The 16434-nt window shown below is 42.2% G+C and overlaps 1 protein-coding gene across 10 annotated transcripts in view; it reads right to left on the minus strand.

The window, feature by feature from the left end:
• Positions 1 to 16434, minus strand: part of EBF1 (EBF transcription factor 1) — a 385879-nt gene that overhangs the window by 119872 nt on the left and 249573 nt on the right. For 6 of the 10 annotated variants that reach the window (XR_008556430.1, XR_008556431.1, XM_008147666.3 and 3 more), the window contains exon 8: positions 10125 to 10266. Coding sequence is in view for 8 of the 10 variants with exons in the window: in XM_008147666.3 (XP_008145888.1) it covers positions 10125 to 10266 (142 nt within the window). In the remaining 2 variants the exon portion in view is untranslated. The remainder of the gene's footprint in view (positions 1 to 10124; positions 10267 to 16434) is intronic. The other 4 variants (XM_008147667.3, XM_028154680.2, XM_028154681.2 and 1 more) reach the window with 1 other exon arrangement.

The raw sequence follows: 16434 nt of genomic DNA on the forward strand, positions 1-16434 counted from the left end.
AGGGGAGGGGGACGAATCCGAGACCTGGGTATGTGCCCTGACCAGAATCGAACCCACCACCCTTTAGAGCATGGGACAATGCTCTAACTACTGAGCAACACCAGCCAGAGTGGGAGACATTTTGATTTTTAAAATCCTATGTGGACATTAAGTCTGTTCTAATAGTCAATTGAGCTAAAAAAATTTTTAAATCACAATATTTGACTTAAAAAAAATTTTCCCCAGGGTCCTGTTTCCTGGTAACTGGAAAGAATTACTACTTCCCCACCCTTAACAACTCTCAAACTGTTTCCCATACTTCAGTCCTGGCTTTGCTGCACCTCAGTACCACTTACATTGTGTCTTATTACTTAGTTGCAATTCTGTTTATATTGACTTACTTTCTCTTTAAATTCAGTCTTGCCCTAAGCAATAATAGCTGTGAGACTTTAAAATGCTTTGGTGATTTTTGTTTTTTGATGTTGTGTTTTTTTTGCATTCAAATAGATAAATATATATTTTTAATTTTTTAAAAACATGTCCCCCCATCTCACATATTGCATGGGAAACCTAGTCTAAAGCTCACTGCTGAACACTGAGTGGATTGAACACTATACCATCTCAGTTGAAGGAATTCAGAGAAAAGAACATCAGATTAGAGCTACCTAAGGCATATGTGGCTGTGTAAGCCACACTCTGTGGCTTTTCCAGGCCTCCTGGAACCCACTGTGAACCTCCTGCAGAAATGCCCATGGTGAAGGGAAGTTGGCCTTAGATCTGTCCTGTGGAATGACCATGACCTTGGGGGCCATTCATCAAGGCAGTGTGTATGGCATCCCTGGAAATAGACCTCTCACAGAATCATCAGGGTTCAAACAACAGATCATCAGAGCTTAAAGGGCTCTACCAAGGCTGCACCCCTTTAATAGGTGAGGAAACTGAGGCCCAAAGAAATCAAAGTACATATAACTGAAAATGTTCAGTCAAATATGACTCAAACCTACTCCTGGCCACACTGCCCCTAAAGATATTATCTTCAGAATGTGTGTGGCAACAAAGAGAAACTTTCATTGGCATATTCACCTCATCTGAATCCTCTAAAATTCTCCTGAGGGAAGGTACTCAGGCAAGTAAGTAGAATAAGGCCCTTGGTTTAGAACAATCAATTAACAATCAAATAAACAAAACTGGAATTATGATGCTTTTGTAATCAAATATAAGATTTAAAAATTAGCCTTTAAAAAAAGTCTGCAATTGCCCAGCCAGTGTGCTCAGTGGTTGCATGTCGATCTATGAACCAGGAGGTCATGGTTCAATTGCCAGTAGGGGGCGTGCAGGAGGCAGCCCATCAATGATTCTCTCTCATCATTGATGTTTTTATCTCTCCCTCTCCCTGTCTGAAATAAATATATATATATTTAAATAAAAAGTCTGCCATTTTCTGTCCAAAATGTAAGCAGAAAGTACTGCTCTCCTCCCCCACACTCTCCCCCACATACTTATTAAAGTAAGTTAGGTGTGGCTCATTCATTTATTAGATCACACAAAATATCAAATACTGGAAGTTTCCCACAGTTGATGGGTCTGTCAAGAAATTTAAGTAAGGAAACAGCTTTCCAGAATCCATATCAGTTTCCCGTGTTATCTGGAGCATGAGGCTTAGTAAACCTTCAGTACCTTAACAAGGATACGGTTAGTATCCTAACACCTAACTCACAATCTCACAGTTTTCTCGTGATCTCCTTTTTCTCTGCCTTGCATACATGCCAGAGAGCCCATATGGTCAACATATGATATCTACAGAGATGAGTTAGAAGATCCTTGCAAATAAATAAAATATTCCCAGCCTCCTTGTTAACTTGCCAGCCCCAAAGACAACATGCCAGTCATCAAATAAAATCAGCATTTTCTTTATTTGACTAGCACAATGTGGTATAGCCACGGGAAAAACAGGTTATTGAAGGAAAATGAACTATAAGGTAAACATAAACATACACAGCATGCCCATCAAAAAATAAAAAGATGTGCTCTGGGCTAACTTTTGAAAGGTCTATTTAAGATACCAGCATAAATTGCCTTCCTTGTATTGGAAAAAAAAAAAAAAAGGAACATGAGAGAGGAGATGAAAATAATTTAAGCATCATGTTCAAAGCAAGTGGTAGGGGTTCCCTGGGTTTGACCCACATCTACAGCTTATGTGCTGTGTATCTCTGGGCAAGCTGCCTAACTGCTCTTTAGCCTCAGTTTCTTCATCTTACAGTGGGGTGTCTATAGCAGCTATGTGCCAGCATGAGAAGGGCTCAATGAATGTGTATTGTCATTATTCTTAATATTTCTACTATTACACAGAGCTACACAGTTAGGTAGACCTGGGGTCCCATCCCAGGTCCACATATGATTAGTTTTGTGGCTTTGGATAAGTTACCGACCCTCTCTAAAGCTCAGTTTTCTCATCTGTAAAATGGGGATAATAATTATTATGGGTCCTTATATTTATAAGGATTTGATAAGATTATATAAATAAAAATGATCACCACAGTGCTGGCACATAGTAAATGCTCCATACATGTTAGTTTCTATTAGTCCAAAAATAACAATAATAGCAATAATAATACATATTACTACCTGGCCTGATCATCATTAAGCCAGACAGCGAAGTCTGAGCACTGTTTTTCCTTTGTCACCAATGCTGTTGGTGGTGTCATATTCAAACAAGGATAACGTGGACCACCTGCTTCGCAGTGACCTATGGCTCATGAACTCTTTAATCTGCCTGACCCTGAGAGCTTGCTGGCTACCAAGTTCCCAGTGTTGGGATATCTGGCGTTACCTGCTCTGTGGATTACTCAGGGGACACACTGAAAGTCAGTCTTCACTTAGATCCTTGTTCATTATCTTGACTTCTTGCCGAGTCCTTTCCATCACGAGGGAAGACAAAAGACATGTTCCCCACCGCTCAAAGAAAAAGGCCTGATTTGATGCTTGAAAATCTGGGGCCGTCATGCTCTGCTTTGTGACACATCTGGATATTCTTAACCTTAATGTCCTGTTCTTATATCTGTCTTGCTTTCTCAAGTAGGACAATCAATTGATAAGATGTAATATGCCACCCTCGGTAACAAAAATTGCTGCTGCTATTGTTCTACTTAACTTTGGACCCTTCACCAAAATGCTCTTGCCAAAGGGGGGGGTTGGCTGGAGTTCTCACTGAAACTCTAAGTGCAAAGCTCTGGGTCCCTCATCCTCTGCCCGTGTGATCTGAAGGTGTGTTTCTGTCAGGAGGCTGGAGAGATTTTACAGACAACCTTCTCATGATCCTTGGAATCCCAGAGGTCCCTGCAAGCCTAGGCCAACCTGGATTGCACAGGCATCAGGGGTGGACCCCCAGTTCTCCAACATCCTGTGTAACCAAGTGAACTTTTAGTTGTGCAACCCCTGAAATTCACACTTGCCAGCCAACGCACCATGACAAGTGCAGAGAGTACCAAATGGCTTTTGACAGAAAGTAGCTATGTGAGCCTGAGCCGGTTGCATCCTCTCTCTGGGTCTCTAGAAGATCTGTTGCATGGCCTCCATACTTGAATGGCTCTTCACTCAGCATGTGCTGTGACTCGGCCATTGACCATGGTGGCAGAGGAGAGAGAAAATTGGGAGGGTGCATTTCTCTTTGTTGTTTGGTTTATTTCCACTCAACCCATTTTAATTTTGGGATCAGACAAGTAATTTACATTTCCTAGGTCAAATAACAGTAAGCCTTTAAAAAAAAACAAAAAAGGTCTCTACAAGTTCAAAAAGAAGTCAATAGGTAAGCTTTTTCTAAGCTAATTATGAAAAAAAAAATAGTGAATTCATGAGCCAAAACCATCTAGAAAAAGAACCCTCAAATGTTTGACTTTCTTCCTATTTTGAACACATGCACTGTTGATGGAATGAGAAGTGATCAGGGGGATGGCTTCAAGGCACAGCCAACTCCCTGGTGAGCTTCCAGAGGCTGGCAGGGAAGGGCAAAGTTATAAGCAACTCAGAGCTATCTTGCCCTGGGCTCTCATGGCACAGAAGCAGTTCATGTAATTACAACTGAGTTCATCAAATCCCTGCTTGGTTGGTACCCGCCCCCCGCCCCCCAATTTCTCAACTGCCACAACCAGGGCCTGGGCATCCCATGTGGGCCTGCGTGACCTGGCCCTCGGCAGCCAGCCCAGCCTCCTCTCCTGCCATCCTCCTGATGGCTGGAGCAGCAGGAGCCATCCCTGTCTCTTTTGGTGCCTTGAACTCACTTAAGCAAAACAGCCTTTATGATCACTGTTCTCTCTGCCTGGAAATTTGTTTCTGTCCCCTTTGCCTGGTGAAGACTTACTCATCTCTTAGGTTGGGGCATAAATGTGATTTCCTCATAGAAAGGCTTCCCTGACACCTTACTCCTCTTGTGGTCCCTCCTTAGCCACAACTCTAAGGAGTTAGTTGGAAATTTTGCTTAATGTTTTTCTTCTCTATTTACATCATAAATTCTTTGGGGACAGTGACTGTATCTGCCTTGGGCTACTGTACCTAGCTTAGTGTCTGGCATGTAGTGGATGCTTAGTATGAATGAATGGAGGAAGGAATATTTGAAGTTCACTGTGCTGATACCTTATTCTTTGGCTAAAGATCCAAAGGAAGGGCTAACCTAGAAATAGCCAGGGATTTCTCTGTTCTCCTGAAGTCCTGTCTCTCCAAAGGCATCTCCTGAAATAGGTGTCAGACTAGGGAAGGCTGTGTCAATGCTTCAATTCAGAACACCCCAAAAATGGGCATGCTAAAAGGTCTAAAGATGACCCAACCCAGGTCTCATTAGGAACATACAAAACTGAGGCCACAGAAGCAAAGTGGGCTTCCCAGAGTCACCCAGCGAGTTAATGGCAGAGTCAGGACCAGAATCCAGCTCTCCAGTCAGACAGGTGGATGCTAGTTCTAATAGACCCAACTGAGATTCACTGGCTCCTTCTTAGCGCCTCGTTACACAGAGGGGAGAAGAGGAGGGGGCTCCATTCTGTTGGAAGCTCTATGCTGTCTCCCAAGGAGTAATCTCCAGGCCTGACCCATCCCTCTCCATGTCCATAAAACAGCAAATTTAAGTGCAGCTGGGCACCAGGAGGCAATGGGGCTGGATACCCAGGGGCAAGCCATGGAAGCAAACACTGCTTCTGTCTGGAGCAAAAGGATTAAAGAAGGTCAAATGCTAAAGAGCAAGAATAACACCATATTGTCAGGGACAGCTGGGAGGGGACACTACAGTGGAAAGGTCAGAGCTAACTGGTGGTGGGGCAAATGGGATTCTATTTCTCTAACGCCGTAATCATAGCAAGGAGAAGGCCCAGTGATTCTGTCACAACTCTTCTACAAGTACCTTTAGTTTGACCAAACGCCACTTTTGTTTTGATTCTGTTTACTTTGGGATCCTGGCACGAGTATACTTCACATCTCAATCTGTATAATTACATTGAAGGGAAATTCAATTCATTCGTATCTGATACCCACAAAAGCTAAATGTCCATCGTTTTCCATTTTTAAAAAGTAGGGGTGTGTTAAAGCATCTGTATTTGAGCCAAGAAACCAAGTAGGACCTCAGGTCAGAACTCAGGAACATTAAAATGTTCATCTTCTAAAAATTCTTGATTAATCACAGTTCTACTTATTTTTCAAATAAATATGAAATACACAACAATACAAATGCACAACGATAATAAATATCCCTAAATCTGAAGAACAGCTGACTAGGACCTTAACCCCAGTCTGGGACAGGGCATGGCTCCCTGCCCGCTCAGATTTCCCCAGTGATCAGGAATAAATAGTCCATAAAGGGGGAAGAGTGGAGGGAAGAAAAAAAGGAGGAAGTGAGAAAAACACATGCACATCAAAATTTTTAAAGTCCCCTAAAAAAAAATGAGCATTTAAACTGCTTGTCAGACGGCTTCCTGACAAAGCCACTGGAGTGTCTTCACTGGCATTTGCATAAACGCTGCCAGTGAGTTCACCACAGCTGCGAGCGCTAATGGTACATAAAGCAATTTAGTCACTTCTCCCGGCACCGATGTCAGGATGATGAGCACCAGCTCTTTGCCTTGTTGCATATTAGATCGTTAGGTAATAAAGTGTTAGCTCGTGCAAGCTCACAGGGGCCCTGCACTATAGCTTTGTGAGGGCACCGCATTTTGCCATGGGGGTGGAAAATACAAAGAAACTAATGCCACAATTGGCCTTAAACCCAAGTAAACACAACCTGAAACTCAGGAGAACAAGGGCAATATTAACACTCACCAAGCCCTTTGAAGATCCCCAGTGCACAGTCCCAGGAATTTGCCCAAGTGAGGGGAAGACAGGGCAGGCACACAAGCCAGAGCTGTAACAATCGTGGTGGCGACAATTCAGTGTCTTTGGCCCTATGCCTGCACTTTTTCAAAAATTGGAACACTGAGAGCAGTTACGTCCTGAGGCTGCCTCTCTCCCCAGCCAGACCTCTCCCATAAAGCTATTGCTTAAGGAGGAAACCTCACTACCTTAAACTCCCCCGTACATCTCAGTATTTATGAATGAGGAAAAAGAGGCTGAGAGCAGTTACCAACAGCTTCAGCAAGCAGGGATTCATTCACCCTCTGTGGATCACACAAGATTCCAGGAAATAAATTTGCCTTTGGCAACTCTTTTACTTGAAATACGGGGACAGTTATGTGAGCACAAGGGTGGTGAGTGTGTGGGTCACACAGGGAGACTGCATGAGTGTGAAGCATGATCTCTATTTCTCTCATTCACAGAAAGATTTGAGCCATGAAAGGGAACTTTCCTCCAACTGTCTGACATGCAGGATATAAATAGAGATGTGCAGCAGCTCAAAATAATTCAGGCTACCTGTAAACGAGATGGTGAAAAGCCCAGAATGAGGGAAAATGAAGGCTCCTACAGGTCACCTAAGAGGCGAAAATACCTGGTAGTCACACTGTGCAGTAGCTGCTGAAGGTGGGGGTTTGGGAGTGGAGGGGCCAAGGAGCGGGGCGTGGTTCCTTAAGTCTTAAAAAGGGCAATTTCAAAAAGGAATTTTCAGTGGCCAGATAAAGCATTGCCATACCCCAAATCAACGTGAGTTAGCATCACAGGTCCACACCCACACACCACCAATGAAAGAGCCCATCGTCACCCTTTGCTGAGTAGATATTTATGTGGCTATCAACTTGAAGTGTCCACATGAGTGGGCGGTTATGTGTGGTTGGTTGATTCATTCTACAAAGAAGCAGATTTCCATGGCACTGTTGTTACTAAGAACCTTAAGGAGCTGTCTACCCTTTGAATCTTCTGGAGAGAAGTGAAGTAAGGCTTTGGAGAGCGGGAGGCCCCCTGGCTGCAGGAGGCAGGACATAGCCACATCTCCAATGATGATTAACCATTAACATTTTCTTGACTAATGTCCTAATAATAACACAGCCAGTTGTGGACTGGTAAACTGAAGCAGAGGAATAAAATGTTGTCTTTAAAACATAAAATAGCCTTGGCCAGGTGACTCAGTCAGTTGGAGCGTCGTCCCATACACCGAAAGGTTGCAGGTTTGAGTCCCAGTCAGGGTACATATCTAGGTTGCAGATTCTGTCCCTAGTCAGGGTGCAAATGGGAGGCGACCCATTGATATTTCTCTCACATCGATGTTTCTCTTTCTCTTACTCCCTCCCTTCCTTTCACTCTAAAAATCAATAAAAACATATCCTCAGGTGAGGATTTTAAAAATAAAAAAAAACTTAGAATAATACAATATCACCACTAAAATATTAATGTGTATGCCTAGAAATAAAAATATTTGAGCTGGGAGGAAGCATAGACTTCAAATCGTTAGCCCATGGCTATATTCCTCCTAGGTGACTTTTCCCCCCTTCTTCTCTCTCCAGAGTTTAAAGTTTTGTAATTAGTTACCAACAATTAAAAATTAGGAGTCCTGCCAAAATGGAACATCTGGCCCCACTGGGCTTTCACTCCCCTTGGTGACAACTGCCTGGGGCTGGGGCGGTGGAGCATGTCTCTTGTTCCGCAGTCTCCACCCAGCCCACTTCCCCTGTGTATGTGAACTGCCCTCAGCCTAATGGGGTAGCCATTTTTCTACCCCATCCCCCACCCTGAAGATCATCGCCTTTGTTTTACTAAGAAGGAAACTAAGGATACCAAAAGGTATAAGGTGACTTGTTTAAGGTCACACCAAGGGTAGAGGTGAAACTACAAATTTAATTTAGGTTCCCTGACTCCAATTGTAAGACTTTCCAACACATCATGATGCGAAATAATGTTCCTGGCCTCCCTCCACACCAAGAGGCGTCCTTTCTATCTGGTTGTTTTCTGCTGTTTGTGTTGGTTTCTTCGGTGGAGGGACGATTGGCCTGGCATCCTGTGCTCTCTCCCCAGCTTCCCAAGGGCAGGAATGCATGCAGAGTAAGGTCTGCACTTGGAGCACATTTTGCAACTGTGAACCCATGACTGGCACATCAAAGTGACAGTCAAGTGTGTCCCAGACAGGACAGTAACTGACCAGTCATAGTCAAAGACAAGACTTCAGCTTTTAAGCCAGAGCTCTCCAAATTGTGCCCACTAGTGTTTACTTATCTTTTCCTCCTTCCTTTTACCTAAACATCTCCAGTGCCTTAAGTGACTCCAAAGGTATTAAGAAGGCAATAATACTGTAAAGTGAGGATCAGAATAATTTTAAGTACAGAAATGGAACTGTGAATGTAATCATGAGCAAGTGTTTCAAATGGCCTCCTGCAAAAAGTAATATCCATCCATCTCAGCACTAATGAAACCATAAAGTAACAGCTTTTGAAAGATGATGGTTTACCTTAAAAAGACTGTAAAACTGGATGTAGTGAAGAATCCCTTCTGAAAGTGTTACATCTGGCTAATTAATAAAAAGCACAGTTTGAGTATTCCATAAGCACAGGTAAATAAAATCAGGCAAAGGATGATGATAGTGGTGTGTTCATTCAATTGGGATGCTGGCAGGAAAGGGCGTTTTCTACCTTGTGGACTACATCATGGACTGCTCACACCCATGGAAAAGTCAGGCCATCAGTGTTAATTTGTATGGTAGTGTTTTACAAAGAATCCTGCTGATCTAGCAAACTGGAAAATGAAGTAGGGAAATGAATTAAGAGTTTAATTTGAGCAGATGGTGAAAATCTAGCATGGTGATTGGTATCCAGTAGGCTCAGTCACTGTTTCTTGGATGGATGGATGGATGGATGGATGGATGGATGGATGGATGAAAGATGGGTGTATTGATGGATGAATGGATGGACAGGTGGATGATAGACAAATGAATGGATGGACAGAGAGATAGATGGAATGAAAAGATGAATGGATAGATGTTGCATTGATAATGGATAGATGGACAGATGGAAGTATGGATGATACATTGCATATACGTGTAGTGGTGAAACATTCACACATATACTCAGTTGGACCGTGGTTCTTTTGAGTGGCATTCACTTTTCTTCATTTAAATTTTTATCTGGTTTCCTCCAGTTCACTTGAAGGCACAACTGATTAGCCATAAATTCAAGACAAATGTGATTTCTCCCCACCAAAGGCTACCTACAGAAAGTAGGCTCTGCCATGTGGTGATGAGGGGAGAGGTCTGCACAGAGCATGGGAGAAACATTTAGTTCGGGCTGCATATTCAGATAGTGCCTCCAACCCAGCTTTTGAATTTTATCTCCAAATGCAGTTAAATATGTAGTCACAGAGATACACCACCAGTATTGCAAGGAGGATGGAGTTCATTGTACAACCAAGACAACTGTAAGCTCAAAATGTGTCATGATTTTTGTGATCCTGCTTTGGCCTTTATTTGTCAGTCAAGTGGAAGCTTAAAATAAAGCAGCGATCCAGGTCTCCTTCTGTCTCAACAAAAAGGAAAGATACATCAACCAATTTCCAGGGTAGAAAACTGTGCAACAGGCAAGGGAAAGACTCAAAGATATCTCCCTGTCTTTAACTACTCAGCATCCACATTCTTCAACAGGACATTGGAAATTTGAAATGGGGTAGAAAATGTGGTGGAGTTGGAAGAAAGAAACCAAAATAAGTTCACAGTTAAAGGTAACAATGCCAACCAATGAAAATGATTCGCCTACCATGTTCCAGATAAGAGGGCGTACCTTCCGAGGGGTCAAGCCTCCGAGCCCTCCGCCCATGCTTGGAGTTATTGTGGACGAACATGTTATCAGAGACTGCCAGGACATGGCCATCCACATTGACTGTCGTAGACACCACGACCTGGAGACAGAAGGGAGAGATGAATGAACATTTTAATATAAAAGCACGGAGGGTAATAAACTCAAGTTAAATAAATAACAGCTGGGAGCTGAAGAAAATTGCATCGCGATTTCACATAATAACTGGTGCTTATGCTGTACAACTCTAACAAGAGGAGCTATTGATGAGTGGGTCTTTGGCATGGAACGCTTTTGATGCAGTTTTAAGTAAAATTGCACAGTTTATAGTTATACAGCAGAAGGTACACTGTTAACCATAATTTTAACAAGAGGATCTTTATTAGCATATTTTTTTTACACAAGGGTGGTTGTGTTTCACCTAAATTACCCTTCAGTTTAGACACCGAAGCAGATATCACAGTTGATCATGCAAATAAAAAATCTTTTGAATCTTTAAAATATCCCCCTCTTCCCCCCTCCCCCTTCCCCTGTGACAGGGTTAAGAGGATAGAGAAAAGAAAAAGAGAGGTTTTAGGGAGAGCTGGGATGCAGCTTGCTCTCCTGGCTGTCTTTTTAGGGGATTCTTGTACTTTTTTCTTCCTTCATTCGTTCAGTTAATTGGACCAAAGCCCCCCTTGCCACCATCACCACTACTTCCCCCCCGCCCCGCCAAAAAAAAATCTCTGCTCAAGAAAGGCCTTAGGTCTGTGTTTCAAAGCTCTCCCACCCCCACCACCACCGACCCCCAAATGGTGGCATGGGCCCAGGGTACAATTCACATACCCTGGCCACCTTATAAACTGATTCTGAACTCAGTTTGCCGGAAAGGTGTTTTCTCAGGGAATTTTGACTAAAACAATGAGAAGAAATGACCTACACTTCTCCTTATATTAAATGGGGAAGAGGATTAAAACTGAAACCCACAGAGATATGTTTATTCATGCGACCTCTTACAACCAAATATAATAATTGTCTGTAATTGCAGCTTCAGCTCCCACCTCGTGCTCTGACATGGGAAACAGCAATCAGCCGGCTCCCGTTTAATCCACCTATTATGTTGACTAATTAACTTTGCTCGACAGTTTATTTCTTCCTCCATTATCAGCCCCTGTCAGCCGCAAGCACCCTGCAGCATAGGGGGGACCTCAGGCTCTTTGATTGATCACCGATAGATTGACATGCAGATTAATTTAATTAGAATCACCTCACTTGAGAAATGAAAGACAATGGCAAGAGGGCTAATAGATCTGCTCTCATAATGAGGCGAGCCTCCAGAGCCAAGCTGAGGATTTCTGATTTATTTTGCTCAATTCCCCCGTTGCTTGGAAAGACTCGAGCTTTAATTGTTCTTGGTTTTGAGAGGCATTAGCTTCTGAAGAGGTGAAACGCTTTACAAGAATTGGCACGCACCGAGGCCCCCTTTTCTGGGGAAGCCTTTGCTCTGAGTTGGCCAAAGTGGGCAGTGAATTCTAGAGTCTTGGGCAACAGGGCAGTTTCGTCACCTGATTTGGGCAGAGGGGAAAGTGCTGGGCCTTGGCCTGGGCCTGCAAATGGTCGGCCCCGCCTGACCAAGTGGCCCCCTGTGTCGACCCCTACACCCCTCAACGCCCCTCAAACTTAAAAGTTCCCCTGCTCCTCACTTTGACCTAAAAGCCTCCTGGCAAAATATGGCGAGTTTCCCTCCCCACTGCCTCAAAGGTGGCAACGAACTGTGGGCTGTGCACACACTGCTTCCATAGAATCGTGGGGTTGGGCTGATTTGATTGGTGTTTTTTCTTCTAGACCCTCACCTGAGCCCACCTGAGGCCCTGCTCCTTATACCAAGCCCCTGGTGTCGGTCAGACCCAGAGGCAGAAGGAAGGACATGGGCCTATGGTCATGCTTCCTCCCAGGGAGGGCTTCCATGGGGTCCCCTAAATCCTCCGTCAGGGCCCTCACCTTGATCCCAGCAGGAGCTAGGCCATCCCCTGATTTTATTTTAACTCTATTTTATTAAAACACAAAGTAAACCAGTGAGAGCGTTCTCCTTCGTCACCGTGAAACCCCAAATCCCAGCGAGGGCAAGTCATTCATGGGAGGAGGTAAGTCTGAAGGAGCAGTGTGCAGCCTGGCTTTTCTCTTTCTTCACGATTGACCAGCCAGATCGGACACAGCCTGACGCTCTGTGTATGTCTCATCAATTGTAGGCTACTTTAAAAGAAGGAGAAGGAGGAGGAGGAGGAGGAGGAAGAGGAGAAAATGGCCTATTCTTTTCATTTCAAAGAATATTATGTGTGGTGGCAGAGTCCGTATTATTTGAGGCAACAGAAACTCGCCTTTCTTTTTAGTTAGGGAGATGACTTCGCAGGACATCTACAATTATATAACAGAGCTGACTCTTTCAAAGAAATTTTGATTTACTACGAGACCACAATTGAGTGGTCACTGGAGTCGTTAGCTGAAGAAACTATAAAAGGAATCCCAAACGGTAACTGTTTCCAGTGCCAGGAAATACAGAAAGTGGTTATTCTCGACAATGACAATTCACCACGCACCTGTAAGACAAAGCTCTACAGGCTTAAGGCTTAAAATATCCAGTATTGTTTAAAGACATTTTCATCTCCTTCTTACATTGGACAAAAATGACAAAAACTGTTAAGGAAAACAACAACATTACACCCTCTATGTCTTTTTCTTGGAAAGAGAAGAATCACCAAGACCACATGTGTGATAAAATCATTTCATTGAAAGAGTCATTAAATTGAAGAAAGAAAACACAGAGATTCCTCATGCTTTTAATTTCTAGAAAATAAACACCCAATATGTTCCTCAGAAACTCATGGCACAATACATTTTAACTCCCCTATATCTCCAAAATAATTTCTCTCATTTCAATTTGGAAATGATCAGGATATATTTAAGCAAAACATAGGCTTAAATTAATCCACAGAGCAAGTTATAAATTTTTAAAAATCTCACTGTGAAATGCAAAAGGGCACTGAAGTGTCCTTTAAAAAATAGGCCCATGGTAGGAGGGAAAAGGGCCTTTACAGTTTAACCCAAGATTAATGAGGTGCTGACACATTCATGCAGGCAAGGGGACAGACAGGCCTGCCAAATCTGCAACCTTCCCAAATTTTGTCAACAAAGCACAGCTTGAATTTGGGACAGATAAACATGGAAAATGACTTTACGTTTGGACTCGACCACCCCTTCCCTCTCTACCCACTTCTTCATTCTCCTGCCCAGGGAACGACATGAAGGGAATATGAGGAACAGGTCTAGCTAGAATTTTATGATAGCTGCTAGAATTAAATCTTTAGTCTCTAGAATTGCACTGCCCAATACAGTAACCACACCACACTGATGGCTATTTAAATGAAAACTACTTAAGTAAAATGTAAAGTTCCATTGTTCCTGAGTCGCCAGGCCACATTTCAAGTGGTCAGTAGTCACATGCGGCTAGAGGGCAGATAGAGAACAGATCGTTGCAGAATGTTCTGTTGGGCAACGTTACTGTAGGATGGTTTTGAAATAAATTGTGCCAATTTACTCACTAGAATGCCCAAATAACGTCTCCTGAAATAAGTATTGGCTAAGTGGACATGTTTAGGGTTGTGTACATGTATATTTTCTGGAATCAAATTTCTATTGGATGAAGGGGCATACCCTTTTAAGATAGCAATCCAGAGATGTGCTGATGAACACCCAGCATGTACCAGGGTTCAACCTTCTAGGTAAAGGTATGTAGTGTGAGGGAATATAAAGGGCAGGAGAGAAGTCTGCAGCTGCCCACAGACTCTGAAGATTTTACATTGACATTTTCAATTTCTTGGCTCATCTTGGTGGTTCAGAATCTTTTCTGCTATATCCTGGATCTAGATACTCCTAAAGCTTATTCTTTTTGCTGTTTACTAGTACTCTCCTCTATTTAGAATTAGAAAAAAATCAACACACAAATTTTGATTCTTGATTCCCAAGCTTTCCTGGTGGATATGACTTTAACTTAACCTCTCGGAGCCGCAGTGTCCCTGAATCTCACATGGAAATAATCATAGTGGCCAACACACAATGTTACTGTGGGGCTGACATTACATAAAGTGCCTAGTATGGTTCCTGGTTCATACTGAGCAATTAGCAAACGTCAATAATAGTACTTGTATAGCTGTTGCTTTTAGAGATGTTTGTGATGCTCAAAAAAAGTTGGAGAGGACATGCTGGGCCATGAAGAGGACCCAGCACAAACTGTTATTTCAAATAAAAAGATACAGAAAGTATTTCTTCCATGTCCACTCCTTGATCAGTCTAACAATGAAACCATTTTTAAAGACCTTTGTGCTCACAACACATAATCATATACCTTAGGCCTCTTGTGAATTGCAAGATCTCACTGATTTCTGTAATTTTGCTTTCTAGATCTCATCTATACATGTCAGCCTGTTACACTCTGGGCTTGAAACTCAATGAAATCTTACTGCTTTGAAAACAGTCTATAAATTAGACAGCTGATCAATTCAGTCTGGTGTTCCTAATACTTCATTGGAATGAGGGGTTCTCTGGGAGTTTTTTTGTTAGTTCGCATTTCCTCACAGTCATTCCTCAAGCTGGCCTTCTTCCCTTCATACCTGGCAGAAGACTGCATATGTCCCAACTATATTATCAGAAATTCATGAAGCATAATCTCTGTCTCATGAGCAGATTTTCAAAAAGACACAAGCAGCTAAATTTAGTCATGGGTGGAAGGTCACATTAACAGAAGTAGCAGCTCCTATGGGAGGAAGGGTTATGACCAAAGGCCCCCAAAGAATTGAGATCTGTATCTTTAAACATTTCTACAATATATGTGGAGTCAGGGGAAAGGTCAGACCCTAATAATATATTTAATATTTAAATTTAGAGTATCTTGATAGTAAGTACCTCCCTCAAAAAAATTATCACTTATGCAAATTAATTTTAAATGATTATTTTTAAAAATTATATATTTGGGTTTTCAATGCTGGTATATAGTAATTTTGTGCAAGGTAATTAATGTTAAAGTTGGTTTTATATGGCTTACTTGTCTCTGGGTTTAGCTTATTCTATGTTTGCATTAGTTTAGGGCCCCTAATAGAAAGTATTGAATGCATTGGCTTTAAGCACATGAAATAAAAAGGCATTAAGCAACATTCAGTGACTAATAGCAATATAAAGAAACAAACTAGTGATACTCCTGGATGAATTTCTGGGAAATACAGCAAGGGAAAGAAACCAATACCAAAGGTTGCACATTGCATATTATGGTCTGAATTGTGTTCCCTCACCCCCAAAATTCATATGTTGAAGTCCTAACTCTCAGTACCTCAGAATGTGAACATATTTGGAAATAGGGCCTTTAGAGAGGTGATTACATTAAAATGAGGCCTTCAGGATGGGCCCTAATCCAATCTGAGTGGTGTCCTTCTAAGAAGAAGAAATTTGGACACACAGAGAGAGACCAGGGATGTGAGTGCAAAGAGGAAAGACCATGTGAGGACACAGTGAGAAGGCGAACATTTGCAAGCCAATGAGAGAAGTCTCAGAGAAAACCAACCCTGCTCACACCTTGATCTTGGACTTCTAGCCTCCCAAACTGTGAGAAGATAAAGTTCTATTTTTAAGCCACACAGTCTGTGGTATTTTTTTATGGAAGCTATAGCAAACTAATACACTGCATGATTCCATTTCCTTAATATTCCTGAAATAGAAAAATTTTAGAAAAGGAGAACACGTGAGTGTTAGCCAAGGGTTAGGGCCAGAGGAAAGGGGGATGTGGTTGCCATTAAAGCATAACAGAGGGACCCGTGTGGTGATAGAAATACCCAATATCTTGACTGTGGTGATAGGTACACAGACCTATACATCATAAAATTATATAGAGCTATAAACACATACACACACAAATGACTACACGTAAAGCTAGAAAAATGTGAATAAGATGGGTGGATGTATCAATGTTCATATTCTGTATGAATACTATAGAGCACAATGTGATATTGTACTATGGTTTTGTAAAATATTACTATTGAGGTCTAGATAAAGGGTACACAGGATCATTCTATATTATTTCATACAACTGTGTGTGAATCTACAATTATTTCAATAAAAATTGACCTAAATGAAAGGCATCAGCAATCAAGATGTCTTTCAATAGGTGAAAGGATATACAAAACTGGTAATTCATAGAAGGGAATATTAAATAGCAATAAAAAGAAATGAGCTATCAAGCCATGAA

This window comes from Eptesicus fuscus, chromosome 6, assembly GCF_027574615.1.
Source record: "Eptesicus fuscus isolate TK198812 chromosome 6, DD_ASM_mEF_20220401, whole genome shotgun sequence".
Lineage (NCBI taxonomy): Eukaryota > Metazoa > Chordata > Mammalia > Chiroptera > Vespertilionidae > Eptesicus > Eptesicus fuscus.